Raw genomic sequence first — 22,193 nt, 5'->3', positions numbered from 1 at the left:
AGACGATGGAAGATGAAATAAAGTCGGACACTATAGTACTATAGTCTGGTTGCCCCTGCAGGGCAGCCAGACATAGGCTTTCTTGGCTCTATCCTTATAGTTGACCTTGTACCAGTGAACTGTACCTTTTCCTGTGTAAACTTCTGATAAATTCTTCAATCAATCAATCAATCAATCAATCAATCAATCTATAAAACTTGTAAGAGAGTAGGTTTATATTTTGCTATTGCTAAACATATCTGAATACTTCTTCCACCACTGGTGTTTTTTAGTTTCTACATTCAGGGCTTCAGGTGGGCTCAGACCATGGCCTTTGCCATCGCAGAGATCAACAGAAACCCCAGCCTGCTGCCCAACGTCACACTGGGCTACAGCATCTATGACAACTGTGTCACGCTCGGAGTGGCGTTCCGCGCCGCCCTGTCATTGGTCAGCGGGCGAGAGGAGGAGCGGTTTCAGTTGGACGAGGGCTGCGTCGGCTCCCCTCCGGTGCTCGGAATTGTGGGTGATTCGACCACATCGAATACTATTGCCATCTCTAGTATAGTGGGTTTGTACAGAGTGCCCTTGGTAAGTTTCCTACTCAAACTTTTTTTTTTCTTTTTTAACAATATCATCCAATATTATGCTAGCCTGATTTCAGACTCTGCACTAGAACCAGTCCGCTCAGAGAGTGGGCGGGTCTATGGGCTGGAGCCAGGCAAATATTATGCTGTATGCAATCTGGGAACCCATCATCAAAGAAAGGGTGACACCCACTCGGTCTGTCTCTCTTCAGAAGCGTAGCGACTCTGAGGCTGTCTCGAGAGATTATGCTGTATGTGGCAATGGGAAAAAAAGAACCTGTATTATTCCAATGGGGGGGGGGGGGGGGGGGGGGGTGAGAGAGAGAGAGAGAGAGAGAGAATGGTGGAGTGTGGCACAGCCTTGTTAGCATGGAAATGTGTAAAAATGTGGTATATTACATAACCAGGGACGTGCAGAGAATGTTAGAGAGGCAGGGGCTGAGCTTGGAGGTTGTGAGCTTGGAGGTCGGCTATTTTCGGTGCTTGATACCACACTGAACTAAGCATAATCAAGTCAATACTGGAGATGTGGCGTACAGCATGGATTTTTACACAAAGAGGGCAATTATGCGGCATTGAAGTTCAGGAGAGTTTGGACAAGGCAATTCTCTTGAATGGTGCCTTCAGGTATGGCATGGAAAGAGAACATTTTCATTTCTTTCACCATTGTAAAAACTGCATTAAACTGCATTCATTGTCTGGAGAGGGCACTTTTTACAGACGGATAAAAGGGCAGGGGCTCAAGCCTCCTTTGATGTCTATGTGTGCACATGCCTGTACATAACACATGTGTTTTGCAGGTGAGTTACTACGCAACCTGCTCCTGTCTGAGTGACCGGAATCACTTCCCCTCCTTCTTTAGAACGATCCCTAGTGTTCCCTACCAGGTAATCCATGTCACATTTAGAACAAACCCTAGTGTTCCCTACCAGGTAATCCATGTCACATTTTAGAACAATCTCTAGTGTTCCCTATACCAGGTAATCCATGTCACATTTCTTTAGAACGATCCCTTTTTTGGAGCGGTGTGGAACAGCACTCCCAATGGATAGCTTTGTGTGTCTCTATGTCCCGTCCAGCATAAATAGCTACAATGACAATGCTTGACCAGAAGAGGGCACTGTTGCCAGTCACACCATTACTGTACTGTAAACTACTGACAGACAGGAACAGATTGAGAAGGGCATTGTTGTGCAAACTAGACACACGCACACACACAGGGTATAGCTGCTCAGATTCACCGCTCCACTTCGAACCAAGGTTTGATTTTTTTTATAGTTGATTAATCGATTAGACCAATTAAAGGTGGGTAAGTAATACATACTGTAAAACTAATACACATTTATATAATACTAGAAGCTGGGCCGCCCTTCGGGCGGCCCAGCGTCTAGTCGGCGACCTGGCCAACTCGGAACAATGTAAATAGGGAATGAATGCCCCGCCCTTTAATGCAAACCCCATTATACCTGTTGTCATAGGACCCGTTTTGACCATCTGTTTGCCTGTGTCCATTTATGCCCATATATGGAGATATCTGTTATCTGTCTGTCTGTCAGCGTCCATTTTATGTCCATATATGGAGATCACTGCAGATATAGTTCTGGGTCCATTTTATGCCCATATATGCCCATATATGGAGATATCTGTCTATTTGCGTCCATTTCACGCCCATATATGGAGATCTCTGAATCTGTCTGTCTGTGTCCCTTTATGCCCGTATATGGAGATCTTTGTGATTCTGCGTAAATTTTATGCCCATATATGCCATTTGCGTCCATTTTATGCCCATTTATGGAGATCTCTGTATCCGTCTGTCTGTGTGTCTGTCTGTGTCCCTTTATGCCTGTATATGGAGATCTTTGTGATTCTGCGTAAATTTTATGCCCATATATGCCATTTGCGTCCATATAGTTCTGGGTCCATTTTATGCCCATATATGCCCATATATGGAGATATCTGTCTATTTGCGTCCATTTCACGCCCATATATGGAGATCTCTGAATCTGTCTGTCTGTGTCCCTTTATCCATTTTATGCCCATATATGGGGGCATTCATTTTATGCCCATATATGGAGAACGCGCGTGCCCGTGGGACGAACGGTTCTCATATGGGGGCATTAATTTTATGCCCATATATGCCATTTGCGTCCATTTTATGCCCATTTATGGAGATCTCTGTATCCGTCTGTCTGTGTGTCTGTCTGTGTCCCTTTATGCCCGTATATGGAGATCTTTGTGATTCTGCGTAAATTTTATGCCCATATATGCCATTTGCGTCCATATAGTTCTGGGTCCATTTTATGCCCATATATGCCCATATATGGAGATATCTGTCTATTTGCGTCCATTTCACGCCCATATATGGAGATCTCTGAATCTGTCTGTCTGTGTCCCTTTATCCATTTTATGCCCATATATGGGGGCATTCATTTTATGCCCATATATGGAGAACGCGCGTGCCCGTGGGACGAACGGTTCTCATATGGGGGCATTCATTTTATGCCCATATATGGAGAACGCGCGTGCCCGTGGGACGAACGGTTCTCGAGATACGCGGATTACCTACATACATACACACTCACAGAGATTTTTTGTTGACTCATGTGGCGTACGTGATTAATTTTATGCCCATATGTGCCATTTGCGTCCATTTTATGCCCATTTATGGAGATCTCTGTATCCGTCTGTCTGTGTGTCTGTCTGTGTCCCTTTATGCCCGTATATGGAGATCTTTGTGATTCTGCGTAAATTTTATGCCCATATATGCCATTTGCGTCCATATAGTTCTGGGTCCATTTTATGCCCATATATGCCCATATATGGAGATATCTGTCTATTTGCGTCCATTTCACGCCCATATATGGAGATCTCTGAATATGTCTGTCTGTGTCCCTTTATCCATTTTATGCCCATATATGGGGGCATTCATTTTATGCCCATATATGGAGAACGCGCGTGCCCGTGGGACGAACGGTTCTCATATGGGGGCATTCATTTTATGCCCATATATGGAGAACGCGCGTGCCTGTGGGACGAACGGTTCTCGAGATACGCGGATTACCTACATACATACACACTCACAGAGATTTTTTGTTGACTCATGTGGCGTACGTGATGTCAGAGCCTTTTATGAAGTGATGTCACAATGAGTCAGAGCTTTCGCCGATTTCCTCAGAAACAGCCTGATGTCAACAATCAACCCCGCATAAGGAGATTCCGAACGTTTCGCGCCGGTTCGGGAAAACCGCGCGTCGGGTCGGGTCGAAACCCGGCACTGAACGCGTGTGCCCGTGGGACGAACGGTTCTCATATGGGGGCATTCATTTTATGCCCATATATGGAGAACGCGCGTGCCCGTGGGACGAACGGTTCTCGAGATACGCGGATTACCTACATACATACACACTCACAGAGATTTTTTGTTGACTCATGTGGCGTACGTGATGTCAGAGCCTTTTATGAAGTGATGTCACAATGAGTCAGAGCTTTCGCCGATTTCCTCAGAAACAGCCTGATGTCAACAATCAACCCCGCATAAGGAGATTCCGAACGTTTCGCGCCGGTTCGGGAAAACCGCGCGTCGGGTCGGGTCGAGACCCGGCACTGCACTCCGTGCCGCGGCGGGGAACGCGCGTGCCGAATCTGAAGCCGGTGGGACGAACGGTTCTCGAGATACGCGGATTACAGACACACACACACGCAGAGACTTCTCGCATTTATAGATAGAGTCCATTTCACGCCCATATATGGAGATCTCTGAATCTGTCTGTCTGTGTCCCTTTATCCATTTTATGCCCATATATGGGGGCATTCATTTTAATTTGTTGACTCATGTGGTGTACGTGATGTCAGAGCCTTTTAGAGACTTCTCGCATTTATAGATAGATACATATAGTATAATGGACATTTTTAAGACATTCAATGATGTACCACTATACAGTATGTGAATAATAGAGCCTAGGCACATATTTCGTCTTCATTCTTTATCCAACCAGGTGCGAGCCATGCTCCAACTTATGAAATGGTTCGGGTGGACCTGGGCAGGACTGTTGTTCATTGACAACGACTGGGGTCACGATGCTGCCCGCCTCTTCCAGTCCGACCTGAGACAGTCTGCCCTGGGTTGTCTGGCCTACCTGGAGGCTCTGCCCTGGGACCATGACCCGGCTCGATACCAGAGGACCGTCTCTGTGATGAAGAAATCCACAGCCTGTGTGGTCATTGTGTTTGCATATGGGAGATACATGGACAATCTCATGGCGGAGGTTAGGGTTATCCACTTAAACCCTCTATACCAGTGGTTTCAAACTGTTTAGCTCAAGACCCAAAAGAAATTAGATGTTTGCTGGGACTCAACCAATGAAAATAGAAGATCTATCTTGTTTGAGAACTACTGATTTAGAAGGCATTTGTAGAAACGGCCTCAGGTTTTGATGGGTTAATACTTTTTGTGTTTGTTTGCTTGCTTGCTTGTTTCAATCAACAGGTGGTACAGCAGAATGTGACAGGCCTGCAATGGATAACCGCTGTGGGCTTGACCACAGATACTAGGTTCCAGACTCCTGACCTCATGCCGTACCTGCAAGGCACCCTGGGAATTGCGGTCCGTCAAGGAGAGATAGCAGGTCTGAAGCACTTCTTGTTGAAAATACACCCTGACTCTGACCCTGACAGCAGACATGGCAATACCATAGTGAGTCTTTTGTTTTGTTTAATTTAGTTATTTTAAGCTGCAATTTAAAAATATATTCCAAACTGTTAACTAATCTATTTAAACATCAAAACAGAAAGATATATACTGTATATTGATAACAGATTATTTCATATTCAATTCATATTCAATCCCTATCTTGCATGACACAGTTGTGCGATAGTATAAATGAACACTCGTGTGGTTGTGACATGTAAAACGAAATAATCTTTTAATCTTGATTTATTTTTTAAATGTAAGTAAACAATAGAATAACCGCTAAACAAACAAATCGATTGTTGCAGCCCTAAAATATTCACAAGGTATTTTATATTAACCCCTTAACCCGTTAAAACCGGGAAAGCATCTGTGTTGTTTTAAATTTTAGCTATATACCTATATAGCCGTATACGTTTTTCAGACAACTTTTAGGATTTAGAACAGTGGTTTTGAACAGTGGTTCTCATCACATCTCTTCTGGGGGGGTCCTGGCACAAAGCATTTTCAGATGGGGTATCCGTGGCCAAATATATAGATCATTCTGGGGATCCTTGGATGGACAAAGTTTAGAAACACTCATTTAGAAGGCCTTTGTATAGAATCGCATAGGTCTTCTTAATGGTTTGATTCTTCGTTGTGTTTCCCCAGATGAGGCAGTTTTGGGAGAACACATTTCAGTGTAAATTTGCACCCCTTCCGTCACAGTGGGTGAATGCGGGTGGAAGGGTGTGTACTGGACAAGAGGACCTAGGAACAGCAGACACCATCCTTTTGGACATGTCTAACCTCAGGGATGAGTACAATGTGTATAAGGCTGTGTATGCTCTAGCCCATGCCCTCCATGACATGTTGCAGTGTGTGCCAGGAAGAGGGCCTTTCACTGGGCACAGCTGTGCCAGTTTGCAGGCAATACAACCATGGCAGGTGTAATGCTAATTTACAGTTTACCAAGCTGTTAATGTTTCTTGTTTGATTAACATTTTTAATTATAATGATTATGTAAATATGACATTGGCAAAAAATAAAAATAAAAGCTTGAAAGAAATTACATAGTAGAATAAAGAAGGTATTACTAGTAAGACGCCTCAGGGCGCCATGCGACCTTAGGGCGAGGTCGCGCCAATTATTGGCCATCTGGCCAGTGATGTATATCAGACCAGTTACCCAATCTCAACAGTGCCTGTTGAGATTGGCAGAACATGCCCATATATGGGCATTACCAAATATGGGAATTCCCAGATAATGCCCTTAATATTGATGACATCGGGACAGGGATCTCCATATATGGGCATAGAACGGACAAGGACGTAATTAATTTGCAAGTGTGATCTGGGAATGCCCATATATGTCAGAGTTGATGTCACAGTGACAAGGGAACCAATAGACTGTAAAAATGTGTACTGACTGACTGACTGACACAGACAGACAGACGGAGACAAGCTGTGACATTTCTCATGGTATACTGCGACCTTCGGTCTCAATAATTCTCCTTATAACTAGAAATACTGTTTCTATGAAACAGTGTGGGCTCGCAAAGGGTAGCCTTTGGCTGCTCCTCATTGGCTAAGAGCCCTGCCGTTTTACTTTCGTTCATTTTTTTAGGACTCGAGCCAACGTGTTGTTATTTATATCAGGTCGCACTTGTTGGTGGTGATGTCACCAAGAACGCTGCTCCTCATTGGCTAAGGGCCCTGCCTTTGTACTGTCGGTAATTGTTTTGAGGAGAATAAACTTGACATACCGGTATATAGATTTTTTGTATAACATACTGGTCTCGCCTTTCAGTGAGCTGTGGTGGAATTCAGATCAATCAATAATCATGAAAATGAGGAGACAGGACAATTATATTAGGTGGTGGTGTGGTCAAGTTTATGTAACATGATATCATGGACAGAAGTACAGTTTAACACTCTGGGCAGTGGTAAAGTAGTTCTGCCAAGAAGAATGGTCAGACACTAGAGTTATACTGTGTGGCTTCAAGGCCTCTGGAACGAGCTGTACCATAACAAGATAGGCTTTACCAAAACAATAGTTACTGAGGCCTACTGAAGGCCTCTCTACTCCTAACTATCAAGTATTAGTATCATCATAAAGATATTAATATAATCAATGAACACAAGTCATGATCTACTCTATAACGTCACACATAATCAATCATGATAATCTCTAATCTACTGCCACAATGATGTGTAGTAATATTGCTTGTCAGTAAATGTTTATCAATGTTTGGAACAGTAACACTGTTGCACACAAGCCTCGGGGGTACTTTCTATGTCCTGGTAGCTGTTGCTCTTCATATTTGGGGATACTTTCCATGTCCTGGTTGCGACCGTCAGGGAGCAGTTTACTATGAAAACCTCCACCGGCCGTCCGTCCGTCCGTCCGTCCGTCCGTCACACCTTTGTGACCATCAACAAACGTCACACCTTTGTTGATGTTTAAATCGAAGAGTCTTGGTCAAATACTTCTGTTGGTTTCTGCACTGATCATTTATACAATTCAGCTGTGTTTGCTCGTGTCATCATGATGAGGTCATAAATCAGCCATGCCCAAATATAGATTTTACGGGTTTACATGCTTACTCAGTTATTCGTTATGTGAAAGTCCTATGACGTCTATGATATCTGACATCATCATACATACATTCCCTTTTATGCCCATAAATGGAGATCCCCTCTGTAGAACCAGCCACTGACATCACTGTAATGTCAGGGGAACCAAATCCCTTTTATGCCCATATATGGAGATCCCTGTGATGCCAGGGGAACCAAATCCCTTTTATGCCCATATATGGAGATATGGAGATCCCCGTGTTGCCAGGGTAACCAAATCCATTTTATGCCCATATATGGAGATCCCTGTGATGCCAGGGGAACCAAATCCCTTTTACGCCCATATATGGAGATCCCTTATGTCATCAATATTAAGCCCATATCTGTGAATATCTTTGGGTACCAGATGTCTCCATATATGGTTAAATGGTCCGATATACATCACTGGCCAGAAGATCAAGAAATGGTGCAACCTCGCCCTTTGCTTTTCTCCCTATAGGCATCTTACTGGTAGGTAGTTTAATGAGGAATGCAGTATGGTGGTAGGTAGGTAGTTATGGCCTTTGATGTAAGATTTTCACTTTCTAGGATAACTATATTTGCTATTCCCAGATGATGCCCTTTTAGGGTACCCCTCATGCCCATATATGGAGATCCCCAGGCTTTACTAATTAACATAAGTTTTATGCCCATATATGGAGATCATTGTCCCAATGTCATCAGATATATGGGCATAATGGACACAGGCAAACTAGATGGGCTGTATGGATATCCAGATGTGTGATGTAAGTGTTTTATTCCAAATGTGGCACCCCGCAGACATATTTCCAGAAACAAAATCCCTTTCATGCCCATATATGGAGATTTCTGATGTCATCAATCCCAGGCCCTGTAAAAAACATGGTTGCTATGGTATGAGCAACTTATGTCTCCATATATGGAGATTCAACTTCAATGAGTAACCATGGCAAACTGTCAACTGCCCGTATGTCTTGATAATTGGTAAAACAAACTTTTGGCCTATTTGTGGAGATAAGCGACCAACGGTCGCTTATCTCCCAATTAGGGAGTCTTACTGGTAGCTGTTGCTCTTCATAATTTGGGGATACTTTCCATATCCAATTTTTGCTCCTTACCATTTCCAGCTTGTGTATTACCTGGAAAAGATCAACTTCACTACATCATTTGGTGACCATGTTTCATTTGATGAAAATGGCGATGCTTTACCGATCTATGATGTCATGAACTGGGCGTGGCTCTCCGATGGAAGCACAAAGGTTCACAATGTAGGTGTATACAAGAAGTCAACCTCCGCAGGGGAAGAACTCATCCTCGATGAAGACAGAATCTTCTGGAACTTTGAATCCCAAAAGGTCACTTCCTAAAATAACTAATGTCGCGCTCATGATGTGAATGTAATTGAGTTCAGACTGAAGTTGTTTCTATCTTGTAGCCTCCTCGGTCAGTGTGCAGTGAGAGTTGTTCCCCTGGAACCCGTGTGGCCAGAAGGAAAGGAGAACCTGTCTGCTGCTTTGACTGCATTGCTTGTTCTGAGGGAGAGATCAGCAATGAGACTGGTAGGTTTACATTATGTAGCAATGTACACAAGTAAGACGCCCTAAGGGCGAGAAGTGACCGCCAGGTTGCGCTGAAACAACAGAGCTTCTAAATATGGCACATTTAAGAAGCAGGAGTTAAACTATTAATCTGGCAACGTACGCACACACACACACACACCTTTAAACTGTGTGTTTTAGAACCGCGCCCCAGTTGCAGAGCTGCGTAAGTGTGAGTGAGTGTTAAACCAAATGTGTTACTTACAACTTTGTGTGACCTGCCTTCATGGATGGAAAGGGAGGGAGGAACTGAAGTCTAGGTAACGAAATGTTATGCATTAGCGTGACTCACTGACGGACGAAATGTTGTGTATTAGCGTGACTGCACATGAGGTGGACGTTTTGATACTAAATGCTCCCTGACGGTCGCAATTAGGCTATCTTTAGGATGACGCTACACTTACAGTATCTATTCCTTTAACCATGTCGTCTTTGTCAGACTCTCCAGAGTGCACCAGTTGTCCAGAGGACTTCTGGTCCAGTCCCCAACGTGACCACTGTGTCCCTAAGACCACAGAGTTCCTCTCCTACCACGAGCCCCTGGGCATCTCCTTGACAACCATCTCATTGCTGGGCACAATTATCTCTACCATTGTCCTGGGAATCTTCATCTACCATCGAGACTCACCCATGGTGCGCGCCAACAACTCTGAACTCAGCTTCCAACTCTTGCTGTCGCTCAAACTGTGTTTCTTGTGCTCTCTGCTGTTCATTGGTCGTCCCAGAATGTGGACCTGCCAGCTGAGACACGCAGTGTTTGGAATCAGTTTTGTCCTGTGTGTCTCCTGCATCCTGGTAAAGACTATGGTGGTGTTGGCCGTGTTCAAGACCTCCAAGCCTGGAGGAGCAGACATTATGAAGTGGTTTGGTGCTTCACAGCAGAGAGGAACAGTTCTGACTCTTACTTCTGTGCAGGCTGTAATCTGCCTAGTTTGGCTTGTGTCTGCCTCACCAACTCCTCATAAAAACACTCAATACCACAGTGATAAGATAGTCTATGAGTGTGATGTGGGATCAACTGTTGGTTTTGCAGTGTTGCTGGGTTATATTGGTTTACTGGCTCTCCTTAGTTTCATCCTAGCATTCATGGCAAGGAATCTTCCAGACAACTTCAATGAAGCCAAGTTGATCACTTTCAGCATGTTGATCTTCTGTGCCGTGTGGATCGCCTTCATCCCAGCATATGTCAGCTCTCCAGGCAAATATGCAGATGTAGTGGAGGTGTTTGCTATTTTAGCATCTAGTTTTGGCCTTTTGGTGGCGCTGTTTGGACCAAAGTGTTACATAATCCTTTTGAAACCTGAGAGAAACACCAAGAAGTCCATCATGGGTCGAGGTGTCACGAAAACATAGAAACAGAAATGAAATTATGTTGCATTTACTGTACAACAATAAATGTATATGAAATCATTTGATTGCTGATAATGTTTTAGTAATAGATTCAGTTTTCTACCATATTTTAAAAAAAGTAACCTAATCCGATCAGAGATTATATTATTTATCAAAAAGAAAAGTTGCTGAAGTTTTACCCTCCATATGTTGGGTGATGAGAGGCACATCTTATATTTAGTGGCCAAGCCACGCAGTGGCAAAGGCCACTCATTGATATTGTACTTCATCATTACTATTATTCCGCCACTTTTTCTCTAGTGGCTTGACCGTGCAGTCGCTTTTTCCGAAACTCGGCAGTATGGTAGAGGACTATGCCAAACGGCTAAAACACGAAGCTCGCAACAATTGGCCAAAGGGTGGCGCTGTAGGAAGCCTTTGAAAATGCAAACTTTGAACAGGTATAGCTCATGCTCTGTTTGAGGTACAGCCATGAAACCTGTATACACTTGTGCGTCTCCTCATGCCGAACAACTTTTACACTCTGACTTTTGACCTTTGACCTTTAGTTATCCCACCATTTTGAATTATATGAAACCCAGTAAAAATCCATCTCCTCCTGGGATTTTCGCGTCACACGCGCAAAACTTTTTTTACATGAACTTTGGACCAATACGGTCAAACTGCCAGGTTGGATTTTTTTTAAAGTGAAACATTATTTTGTAATAATTCACTGAATATTGCAGTTTTATGCAAACGATTCTTCTGCCTCTAAATCATAATTGCAAAGTTACACGTTCATGGCATTTGGCAAAGATGTAGAGGGTTAGTCCAAATATCACTGAGACTAATCTTATTCCAATTGGCCAAAGGGGGGAGCTATACAAAGCGTTTGAAAATTCAAACTTTAAACAGACATAAGTCATGCCTCATTTTGTTTAAAGACATGCAAGTTGCTTACACACATGCCTTGACTCAAGCGGAAGCCATCTGTGTCTTTGTTAAGTAAGCCCCGCCCTTAGATTTTCCACCATTTTGAGCAGTTTGTAAAACGCTTAAACCCACTTTTATTCTGGAATTTTCACGTCACGTGCACATAACCTTTTTTACATGAACTTTGGACTCTGTCAGATCGGATATTTGTTTTAAATCGAAACATTCTTTTTTAATAATTCAATGAATATTGCAGTTTTATGCAAATTATTCTTCTGCCTCTAAAACATACATGCAAAGTCAAATTTTGCATGTATGTGACTGGTTTAGTCCAAATATCACTGAAACCAATCTTACCCCAATTGGCCAAAGGGGGGCGCTATATCATTTTGAAAGAAAATAAGATTGCAGGAAAATTCCAGAATTGCTTACATTTACTCAGATTACTTTTTTTTCGAGCCTCCAAAATATGGAAAAATCATTAAAATATTGTGGCACTCTGCTATTAAATCATTGTTTAATAAAGGCACTCAGTGTGTCAAGTACATTACATGAAACCTTTTTTTTTAAACATGACTAGTCAATTATATGTGACAGCCGCAGTGTAGTGGTTAGTGCCTGTGCCTGATATGCGAAAGGTTGTGAGTTCAAACCTCACGTCAGGTTGAGTTGATGTTAACATCCTGGATAACCATGGTGTGTGCATAATGGCAAACTCTTTAATGTTGACACATCTGATAAGGTTTTATATTACTGAATAGAATTCACAGAAGTGTTTTTATCTCGTAATCTAACTCCAGATCACGTTCATGTTTAAAATGAGCCCTTCTCTACCGGCCGTAATTTTTCTGTTCTGAGTAAAAGAAAATACGAACACTCGAAAATTTCTGAAATACTCTTACATTTACTCAGATTGCTTTCACCCCCAAGCCTCCAAAATATGAAAAGAATAAATTCAATAAAATCCTGTGGCACTTGGTGATTAAATCATTGTTTAATCGAAGGCACCTTTTTCTAACAATCATGATTAACAGAACTTGTGGCTGTCTAGTGTAGTGGTCAGGGCATATGCCTTTTATGCGGAAGGTCGTTGGATCGACTCCCGCCTGTGATTGATATATGCGTAAAACCATGACATTTGGTAGACTTGTACAGTTTGCGTCCCTGACATTGTCTGATATGGAGCCTTCCCCAAAATGCCCCTCCTTGATGCCTATTTTAATATCCGCCATTACCAAATAATGTATTTTGCATCATAACTCCTGAACCAAGCATTATAATACAAACTATGCGATGTCTAAACCTATGTTGTGATGGCCAAGGATTACAATATCATCATGTGCAGCATCATAAACTGTCCAGGTGAATAGTATCACAGTATTTTATGTCTGTTGCATACAGTCTTTTGCATATATGTTGTTGTGCCAATTTGTGCTTTTACCTATAACTCCACCGATTAGTGTAAAACTTTGTAGGCACACTTCCCAGAGGCCAAAGAAAAACCTGTGCCCTGCATTTTTCACATCTGCCTTTTATAGCGCCACCAGAAGGCCGACTTACAGTATGTAAAACACATTCTTCGATATTACTCCTTCAGATTTTATCCGAAAATCACACAAATCAGTACACAGTATCTCTACAGTGATGTAATCATGACGGATTTGTCAGATATCATATTCTATCTAATTGGCTAACATTGAATTCCAAGGTTTGCAGGATTGCTCTTTTTTGAACAAAATGTCTCAAATCATGAAAGCAGCCTGCTATGTGTGTGAAATTTTGCACACACGTTCCCACTAGGCCAAGGAACAGATGCCACTCTCTCACATTGGCCTGTTATAGCGCCACCAGCGGGTCAACTTTTGCAAAACACATTTTTAGAACAAAATGCCTCAAATCCCGCATGCAGCGTCCGATTGCCGCGAAAGGCCCAAGAACGCGTGGCATGGCACCCTTTTCACTTTGGATTATTATAGAGCCACCAGGAGGCCAAAAAAACCTACCTGACTGGCCGGAAATCTGTTCTAGGAAGAACACTGCTTCTAGTTTTGCTTTTATTTCTTTTCCCACTTTTCTTGCTTTTCCTGCTTTCCCTTGCTGCTTTTTTGCTTTCCTGCTTTTTATGGCTTAGCCACTTTATCGCTGCTTGCAGCTATATTTAGGTTTAAAACTGGAAAATGTATGTTACTGCATTAGGTTTGGCCCGTATGTGTGGTAGAGGGTTTGCAGGGGAGTAGGGAGGGGGTGTGTGGGTTGGTTATGGCAGAGCAGAGCACGCTATTGGAGAGTCGCGTCATCTCCGTTCACTTCATGGGGCCAGGTCTTCTACATACACATCTAAGGGAGTTGTATTTATACAACGTAGGTTCAGGAGTGGAGGCCACCCTCTGCTCATCTCAACCACTCCCCCTCGCTATCACCTATCACAATCACCTGCCCTCTCTTAGCAATCAGCCAATCCCCTTCGCAATCACCACACTATAAATACACCTGCAAGCCTTCACTCACTTGTTCTCACTGCATTCGTAGTTGAACAACCAAGCTGTAAGTAAGCTGCTCATTCTATTGACTCTTCGTCTCGTTCTTCAGTCCAAGTTTGCGTTAATCTTTAGTTTGCTTCAATCCTTTTCGTTAATACTCATTTTGGCATTTTGGTCTGTGGTCTGTCATTGTTTAGCTGGTTAGTCAGCCGTCTTCCTAGCCAGCTGGCTAGCCGGCTCTCTCTTTGGCAGCAGCCAAGCCAACCTTTATACTGTAGCAGACCTACAAGCTCGCAGCGCAGCAATTTCAGTTAACTTGAATCTCAAGTTCCTCTCCTGATCTATGGATCAGCGCGAGCCTGACCTCCATGCCTCCTCCGACGAGGAGCTTTTCTCCTCGTCGTCAGGCAGCCATGCGCCTCGGCATTCTCGGGCTCCCACCTCGCTCCAGATCTCTGATTGGACCGCCTCCGGCCTACAGCGGGCGCTCGAGGCTCGAGGCATCCCCATCCAAAGCAGCATGCGGAAGGCGGAGCTCTTCAGAGCCTACATCGAGAGCTTCCAGCTTCCGCACGCCAGCCACCAACGGCCCGACTCGGCCCCGCCCACCCGGGCCACCCGTTCCAACGCCGCCGCCCAGCCGTCGTCCTCCGCTCCTCCTCATCAGACACGCGCCCGGCCCACTTCCCTTCCCCCCCCCGCCCTCACATGCACGCTGGCCGGCGCGCGCATCGCCTGCATCCGCCATTAACCAACCTCTTTCCTCCCCCCTCCTCCCTCACCAGCACGCTGGCAGGTGTGGCAAGAACACCTCGCCCACTTCCAACCCCCTCCCTCCCCCTCTTCCCTCGCACTCTGGCAGGCTTTCCCCGCCTCGCCCTCTTCCAAACACCTCCCTCCCCCCCTCCCTCCTCCCTAAAGTGCACGCTGGCAGGTGTGGCAAGAACACCTCGCCCACTTCCAACCCCCTCCCTCCCCCTCTTCCCTCGCACTCTGGCAGGCTTTCCCCGCCTCGCCCTCTTCCAAACACCTCCCCCCTCGTCCCCCTCGCCCCTCCCCTCCGCTCGCCGTAGAGCCCCTCCCCCCACACGTCGTTATACTCATCCATCCCTTTCACCCTCTGCACGCCGTAGTGCTCCCCCCTCGTCCCCCTCGCCCCTCCCCTCCGCTTGCCGTAGAGCCCCTCCCCCCACACGTCGTTATACTCATCCATCCCTTTCACCCTCTGCACGCCGTAGTGCTCCTCCCTATGCTAGCCGTAGTGCTCCTCCCTCTGCACGCCGTAGTGCTCCTCCCTCTTCCTCTGCACGCCGTAGTGCTCCTCCCTCTTCCTCTGCACGCCGTAGTGCTCCTCCCTCTGCACGCCGTAGTGCTCCTCCCTCTCCCTCCGCACGCCGTAGTGCTCCTCCCTCTCCCTCCGCACGCCGTAGTGCTCCTCCCTCTCCCTCTGCACGCCGTAGTGCTCCTCCCTCTGCACGCCGTAGTGCTCCTCCCTCTCCCTCTGCACGCCGTAGTGCTCCTCCCTCTCCCTCTGCACGCCGTAGTGCTCCTCCCTCTGCACGCCGTAGTGCCCCTCCCTCCGCTAGCCGTAGTGGCCCTCCCTCCGCACGCTGCAATGCTCCTCCATTCCTTTTGCCCTCCGCACGCCGTAGTGCCCCTCCCTCCGCACGCCGTAGTGCCCCTCCCTCCTTTTCTCCCTCCACACTCCGCAATGCGCCTCCCTTGCCTTCCCTAGCTAAACACCCCGCAAACCCTCAGCAACCAGCTCGCTGCCACCCTCCCGTCTCATCTCCCCTCAGGTCGCCACTTAGGCGAATGTCCCCCAGCTCCTCATCCTCATCCCCTTCGCCTCGGCGCCAAGCACGGTGCAGGGTCCGTGACGGCCCTCCCCCGACTGCTCAGGCAGCTTCGTCCCAGCAACGCACACATCGCCGGGACCACAACATTTCCCCCTCCCCTTTACCCTGCTTGTGCAGTATCTCCCCGGCGCCAAGCGCAGCACAGGGACCACCACGTCCCTCCTCCTTCCCCACCACCTGCTCCAGCAGGTCCCCTCCAGCCACTGGCACACTGCTGCCCGCCCCCCCCAATCTCCATCACCCTCCAAGTCGCCTCGTCGGCGCTCGCCCACTCCTCGTCCTCGACCACCTGCTCTAGCAGGTCCCCCCCAGCGACCGCTACGTCGCTGCCCGCTCCCCCAGTCTCCATCACCCTCCAAGTCGCCTCGTCGGCGCTCGCCCCCTCCTCGTCCTCGACCACCTGCTCTAGCAGGTCCCCCCCAGCGACCACTGCGTCGCTGCCCGCCCCCCCAGTCTCCATCACCCTTCACGTCGCCTCGTCGGCACTCACCCCCTCCTCATCCTCGACCACCTGCTCTAGCAGGTCCCCCCCAGCGACCGCCACGTCGCCGCCCGCCCCCTCAGTCTCCATTACCCTCCAAGTCGCCTCGTCGGCGCTCACCCCCCAACCCCTCGCCCCCTTCCCCTGCCCGCCGCCACGTTCGGCACAGGGACCATCGCACTCCTCCCCCACCCCCACCACCTGCTCACGCAGTTCCGTCCCAGCAACTGACACGTCTCCGATCGCATCCCGCTCAGAACCGCCAGGAACCCCTCAATACGGTTCCTCCTCCTCTGCCTAGCTCTGCCCAAGCAGCTCAGATTCCACTTCCCTCTCCCAGTACAAACATCCCACCTACCGCCGTTCCGCAGCCCCCCCCTCTTCCATAGTTCCAAGGTCCCAAGCCACAGCAGGCCACATCACACCAACCATTGCCACAGACAAACAGGGCAGGCCCATTGTCTACCAGTTCGGGCGATAATAACTTAACCATTTGGGATGTGCCCTATCTGCTTGCAGATTCCTACATGCATGCTCCTTTTGCGGAGGAGCACACTCCCTTCCCACCCGTCCGCACGACCCTACATCGTGACTATGCCAACACCTCAGTCAAAGTCCCCGCTCTCGCCCGTGCTCTCCGTCACCACCCCGACCGGCCATTTGTTCATTTTCTCATAACGGTTTCACCAACGGTTTCCACCCCGGTCTGCTAGCCACCCCCACCACCCCACACACATGCCACAACCTTCTGTCCGCTGAGCACGACAGGCAGGCAGTTGACACACTCATTGCCAAGGAGGTCAAGGAGGGGTTCATGATGGGGCCCTTCAAAACCCCTCCCTTCTTCATGTACTGAATCCGTCATAGCCATGAGGAAGTACTCAGGGAAGAAATGCCTCATCGTGGACCTCTCCTCCCCTCACAACTCTCACATCCCCAGCATCAATAGCCTCATCCCCAGTCACGACTTCTCCATGAAGTTCAACACAGTCAGCCACGCCATTAATCTCATTCACCTCACAGGCCGCGGATCCCTCCTTTCCAAAGCCGACATCACCTATGCGTTCAAAGTCCTCCTCATTCACCCCAATGTCTGGCCGTATTCTGGAGTGCAGTGCAAGGGGCTCTATTACTTTGCAGTCTGTCTGACTTTCGGATGCAAGAGCAGTCCCAACATTTTCAATTCTGTGTCCGAAGCACTATGCTGGATACTCATTACAACCATCCAATACCTCACCTCGTTCACCTACTGGACGATTTCCTCCCCGGCCTCCCACCTCAGCTCTACTCCGGCCATTCGTTTTGCATAGGCGCAGCTTCCACCGCTGCCAGGCAAGGTCTCTCTGACCACTTAATTCGCATCCTCGGCTGTTGGTACTCACAAGCCTATCTTAATTATATCAGAAGCAATATCCAAGACGTCCATAACGCCCATCTCCACCTAGGCCAAATCTAAACGTCCAATCCTATCTCCGCGTGCGTTTCCCGAACGTTAACTTCACTCACTCTCACTTCCCTCGGCCTTCGTCCCTTTCCAGCAAGCTCTCTTGGTGGCAGTGTCGGAGCAGAGACGACCGCTCCCCGAGCGAGCACCGATGGCCGTCCTCTCCAGAGACTACACCCCCATCCTGAGTCTCGCCCTACCTGGGTTCCTCATCGTCCCCGCATCCATCCATCCATCCATCCATCCATTCTAATCATTGTTCAATAAAATCTGTTAAACTTGAGCAGAGGTGTGGTTTCTTACTAGTGAAAGGGAGTTGTATTTATACAACGTAGGTTCAGGAGTGGAGGCCACCCTCTGCTCATCTCAACCACTCCCCCTCGCTATCACCTATCACAATCACCTGCCCTCTCTTAGCAATCAACCAATCCCCTTCGCAATCACCACACTATAAATACACCTGCAAGCCTTCACTCACTTGTTCTCACTGCATTCGTAGTTGAACAAACCCCTCCATCCACCCCAGCTCCTCCTTCTCCTCAAATTCGCCCTTCTCATCCTTGTTTTCTCTACTTCTCCAGGAACCCAGGGGGGGCAGTGTCGGAGCAGAGACGACCGCTCCCCGAGCGAGCACCGATGGCCATCCTCTCCGACCCCACCCTGAGTCTCGCCCTACCTGGGTTCCTCATCGTCCCCACATCCATCCATCCATCCATCCATCCATCCATCCATCCATTCTAATCATTGTTCAATAAAATCTGTTAAACTTGAGCAGAGGTGTGGTTTCTTACTAGTGAATTGACGAATAGTGACATTGTGACAAAGCGCTGAACCGGAGGTTTACGGAATGCATTGGAGTCTATGGGGGAAAAAGTGACATTTCCGGCGTACATGAACCACGTGACCGGCACTGTTTCTGACCTCGCATTGGCAGAACTAGTCTAATACAAGGCTCTGGGTTATGGGAGGGGTGAGAATGGGGTAGGGTTCGAAAGGGTCTGGATTTACATTTTCTGGAAGAGTATATACAGTTACAATCACGTGGTGACACCGTGGTGTGTAATTTCATCCCGCCCCCTCAAAAAAAAAAAAATCTTAGTCCACAATTCAGTAAAAAAGTTACTTAGTTCCCAGAATCTTTACTTTTTTGTCTTTATAGGGTCTTTATCTGGGGTTATTTCATGTTTAAAATGGCAAATGTCATGTTTCATCGCTTACTCCCCAGCAAGTATGGTCAGGACCTGGACCAATCAGTGACATCTCGATTGGGGCCAGATCAAGTCAAACCATGACTAGTCAGATCTGGCCTAGAATATCACCTGATTTCAACCTACATAAATCCTGCCCACGAAAACGGACGTCCTGGATTAATCAGAGAGGGTCCGATCGAGGTCAGATGAATATCATAACTAAGGATGCCAAACAAAAACAAATTTTACTCTTATGTACCTGTACAAAAGACGTAACAATAAAGTACAACCTTGAACTAGTCATATATGTCCCAGAATATAACCTTATATGCTCATATTTCAACTAACATTACAAACAATAACAATAATCCTGTTAAACAAAAAAGTCCATATGGTAATGACGTCAAGATCATCACCATATGGTCTGAGATCTGGCCTAGTTCTGAACGTCACCGGAGTCACCGGAGGATGATATCATAACGTCTTCATGACGTCAATTGGCTTGCAGGGTCAGAGAGGGCCTCGGAAAAATGTAAGGTAGCCTACCCGTCCACCATTGTGTATGGCATACATGGGCAACTGGCGGCCCGTGGGCCACATGCGGCCCCCACCTTCGCTTAATGGGGCCCGCAGATTAATACCGGAATACTGATGTATTATTGAATTCAGCTGTTACAATTGCTAACATGACCTGCTTTAATTCCGTCAGACTATATTAGTAGCTTAATGACTAGTATAGTAGTATTTTCTTTATGTCCAATGCATTTGTATTATATAACTAAATGCGTTTGAAATTAAATCAAAATGTTTCAGGACTCTAATTCAAAAATTTAAAAAAAATATTCAGGATTCCAATTCAAAAGAAGCAAAAATATCCGATCTACAAGCTCAAAACGCATCGCAGCGCGATGCGTTTTGAGCTTGTAGATCTGCTATTTTTGCTTCTTTTGTATGAGATACTAGAATGACAAAGTAGGACGTAACAATATGCAATGTGGCCCTCTGGAGTGAAGGTGGAAATACAGACCTGCCAACCCGTACGCATTTTGCGTACTAAGCACGCATTTTAAGGCTCTGTACGCAGGTACGATATTTCCCCTCATTGCTACGCAATTTCGGGGAATGGGCGCGGCCCGCGGCGTGGTATAACAACACATTCTGCAGCAGCAAACGAGGCAAAGATTTTTGCAACCTGCCGTGTAGTTCCTCCCAGGCACCACTTGAAAGGTGTGTGAATGGGGCGCATGGCGCTGGGGAGCACTAGAACAGAAGATATGCTCGTTTTTTTCGGCAGAAGAAGAATTGAACCGGATGCCATGCGTGTGTTTTGGTTTTCAGCGCGGTGCAGCATGTACACTTACGCTACAGTACTCATCATAGAGTTATAATAAGAAGCTACTCATCTCATCTCATAGCTATCGCCGCCCGGTTTGTACAACGGCGATATTAATACGATTAATTTATAAAGAAGATAAACGGAGAATGGCCGTGTTGTGCCATTCATCGGTGTCGCCCCTACAATGCTGCCGTGCAACGAGTAGTCTGACTAACAGGTAATATATTAAGATAACACTCAGCTAAGGTGAATTCACATGTCAGCAGCCACGATGGTGAGAATGAAATGGTTGTTATGGTGTTGTCGCTCCTCTCCGCGACGCGGTTAGGGTTTTAATCAAGTGAATCAATAATATTATACTATTAAACTGCGGTCGCCCCCGCGACAGCTTGTTGTGTATGAAGCCTGTGTTATACTTCGTCATACGACGGTGTTGCACGTGAGCGAAGTCGGGAAATGTCAAAACTTGTGACCAGGTACAATGAACTGTAGCATACATTGACCATGATTAGGCTTTAGAGTAAAGATCCAAACGAATGAAAATAAAATACTGGGCTCCCTGTTCCACTATCTCTAAATGAGTATGAATGGAGGAATTTAATAGGGGGACTATGTGTATTGTCAAAAACATTAAAGGTGAACAAGTTATTTATCACCTGTGAATATATGAAGACATTAATGGTTTGTTAACAATGAGTAGCCTGTATCCTCTATGAATGAATATACAGACTAGACGGTATTTGATCTATACACAATGTAGGCCTATATATCAATTAATGAATGCACTAGAAACCTACATGAGTTGAATACTTTCAACTTCATGCAAATCATGCACAGAAAGGTGGTTTTATTTAGGCTGCTCAATTAACAATGTTTAACAAAGACACAGGTAAATATTTAAAGGTAAATAGCCTACCTGACAATGTAAAGCTATTTTGCTATTTGAATAACATGATTATGTTGATGTATGTTCATTCATTAAGTCACTGGTGAGACTGTTTTGCTAGTCTATTGGGCTAATTGTTAACTAACTCTGAGCAAGTGCAGTTAGTATATTTTATTAAAGATTTGTCAACAATATTGCCAAAGCAACATTACTGTATTGCCTGGTAATACTAGCCTACCTTTTCTCCAGACCAAATGGCATTTTTATTTAAAAGGTTGTTCTAACATCTTGCCTCCTCCTATTAGTGTAAGTTAAGACATGCAATGTGCTACATTTCTGGTGTGAAATTTTGTTAACATAACTGTAAAGGTCCCACCCAAAAAGGTGCATGGAACCCCCCAAAATATACGCTGTTTTGTGCGGGAAAACAACAAAAATTCGGCGCCGCGCCCGCTGCGCGGGCGCTGCGGGCGCCGCGCGGGCACTTCGTGCCCGCGCATGAGTACTCAAAAAAAATTCCCAGGGTTGGCAGGTCTGGAAATATAGTGGCCCTCACCATCATCAAAGTTGCCCACCCCTGGTATATGGGTTTGAATCCACTGCAGTGCATTCATACTGTTCAACAGTTCTAGCTTTAATTCATTTGCAGAGAGAGAGTTACCTGATCTCGTACAGTCAGTGTGTTGTTGCAACACTAACTGCAAAGGGTACAAGGGTCATTGTGTTTCACCGCTTAGGGTGCCCTCACACCAAAGTACTTATGCGAGTGGAATCCGCGTTCCGCCAATGCATTTCAATGAGAGTGAAGCGGTTTCATGCCAGCAGAGGATT

The 22,193-nt window shown here is 46.3% G+C and overlaps 1 protein-coding gene across 1 annotated transcript; it reads left to right on the top strand.

The window, feature by feature from the left end:
- Positions 1 to 279: 279 nt before the first annotated feature.
- Positions 280 to 10,777, top strand: LOC308306478 (extracellular calcium-sensing receptor-like; the record flags this gene model as incomplete). The annotated part of the gene is made up of 8 exons (XM_080751494.1): positions 280 to 570; positions 1,367 to 1,453; positions 4,562 to 4,831; positions 5,053 to 5,259; positions 5,905 to 6,180; positions 8,954 to 9,181; positions 9,262 to 9,385; positions 9,864 to 10,777. Exons 1-8 carry the CDS (start codon positions 307 to 309, stop codon positions 10,775 to 10,777), a joined length of 2,370 nt encoding a protein of 789 aa, XP_080607620.1. The 5' UTR covers positions 280 to 306.
- Positions 10,778 to 22,193: the final 11,416 nt, after the last annotated feature.

This window comes from Nannobrachium achirus (assembly GCF_963921795.1).
Source record: "Nannobrachium achirus genome assembly, chromosome: 21".
Lineage (NCBI taxonomy): Eukaryota > Metazoa > Chordata > Actinopteri > Myctophiformes > Myctophidae > Nannobrachium > Nannobrachium achirus.
The sequence above is the reverse complement of the archived record's forward strand: the minus strand, read 5'-3'. Positions and strand labels throughout refer to the sequence as shown.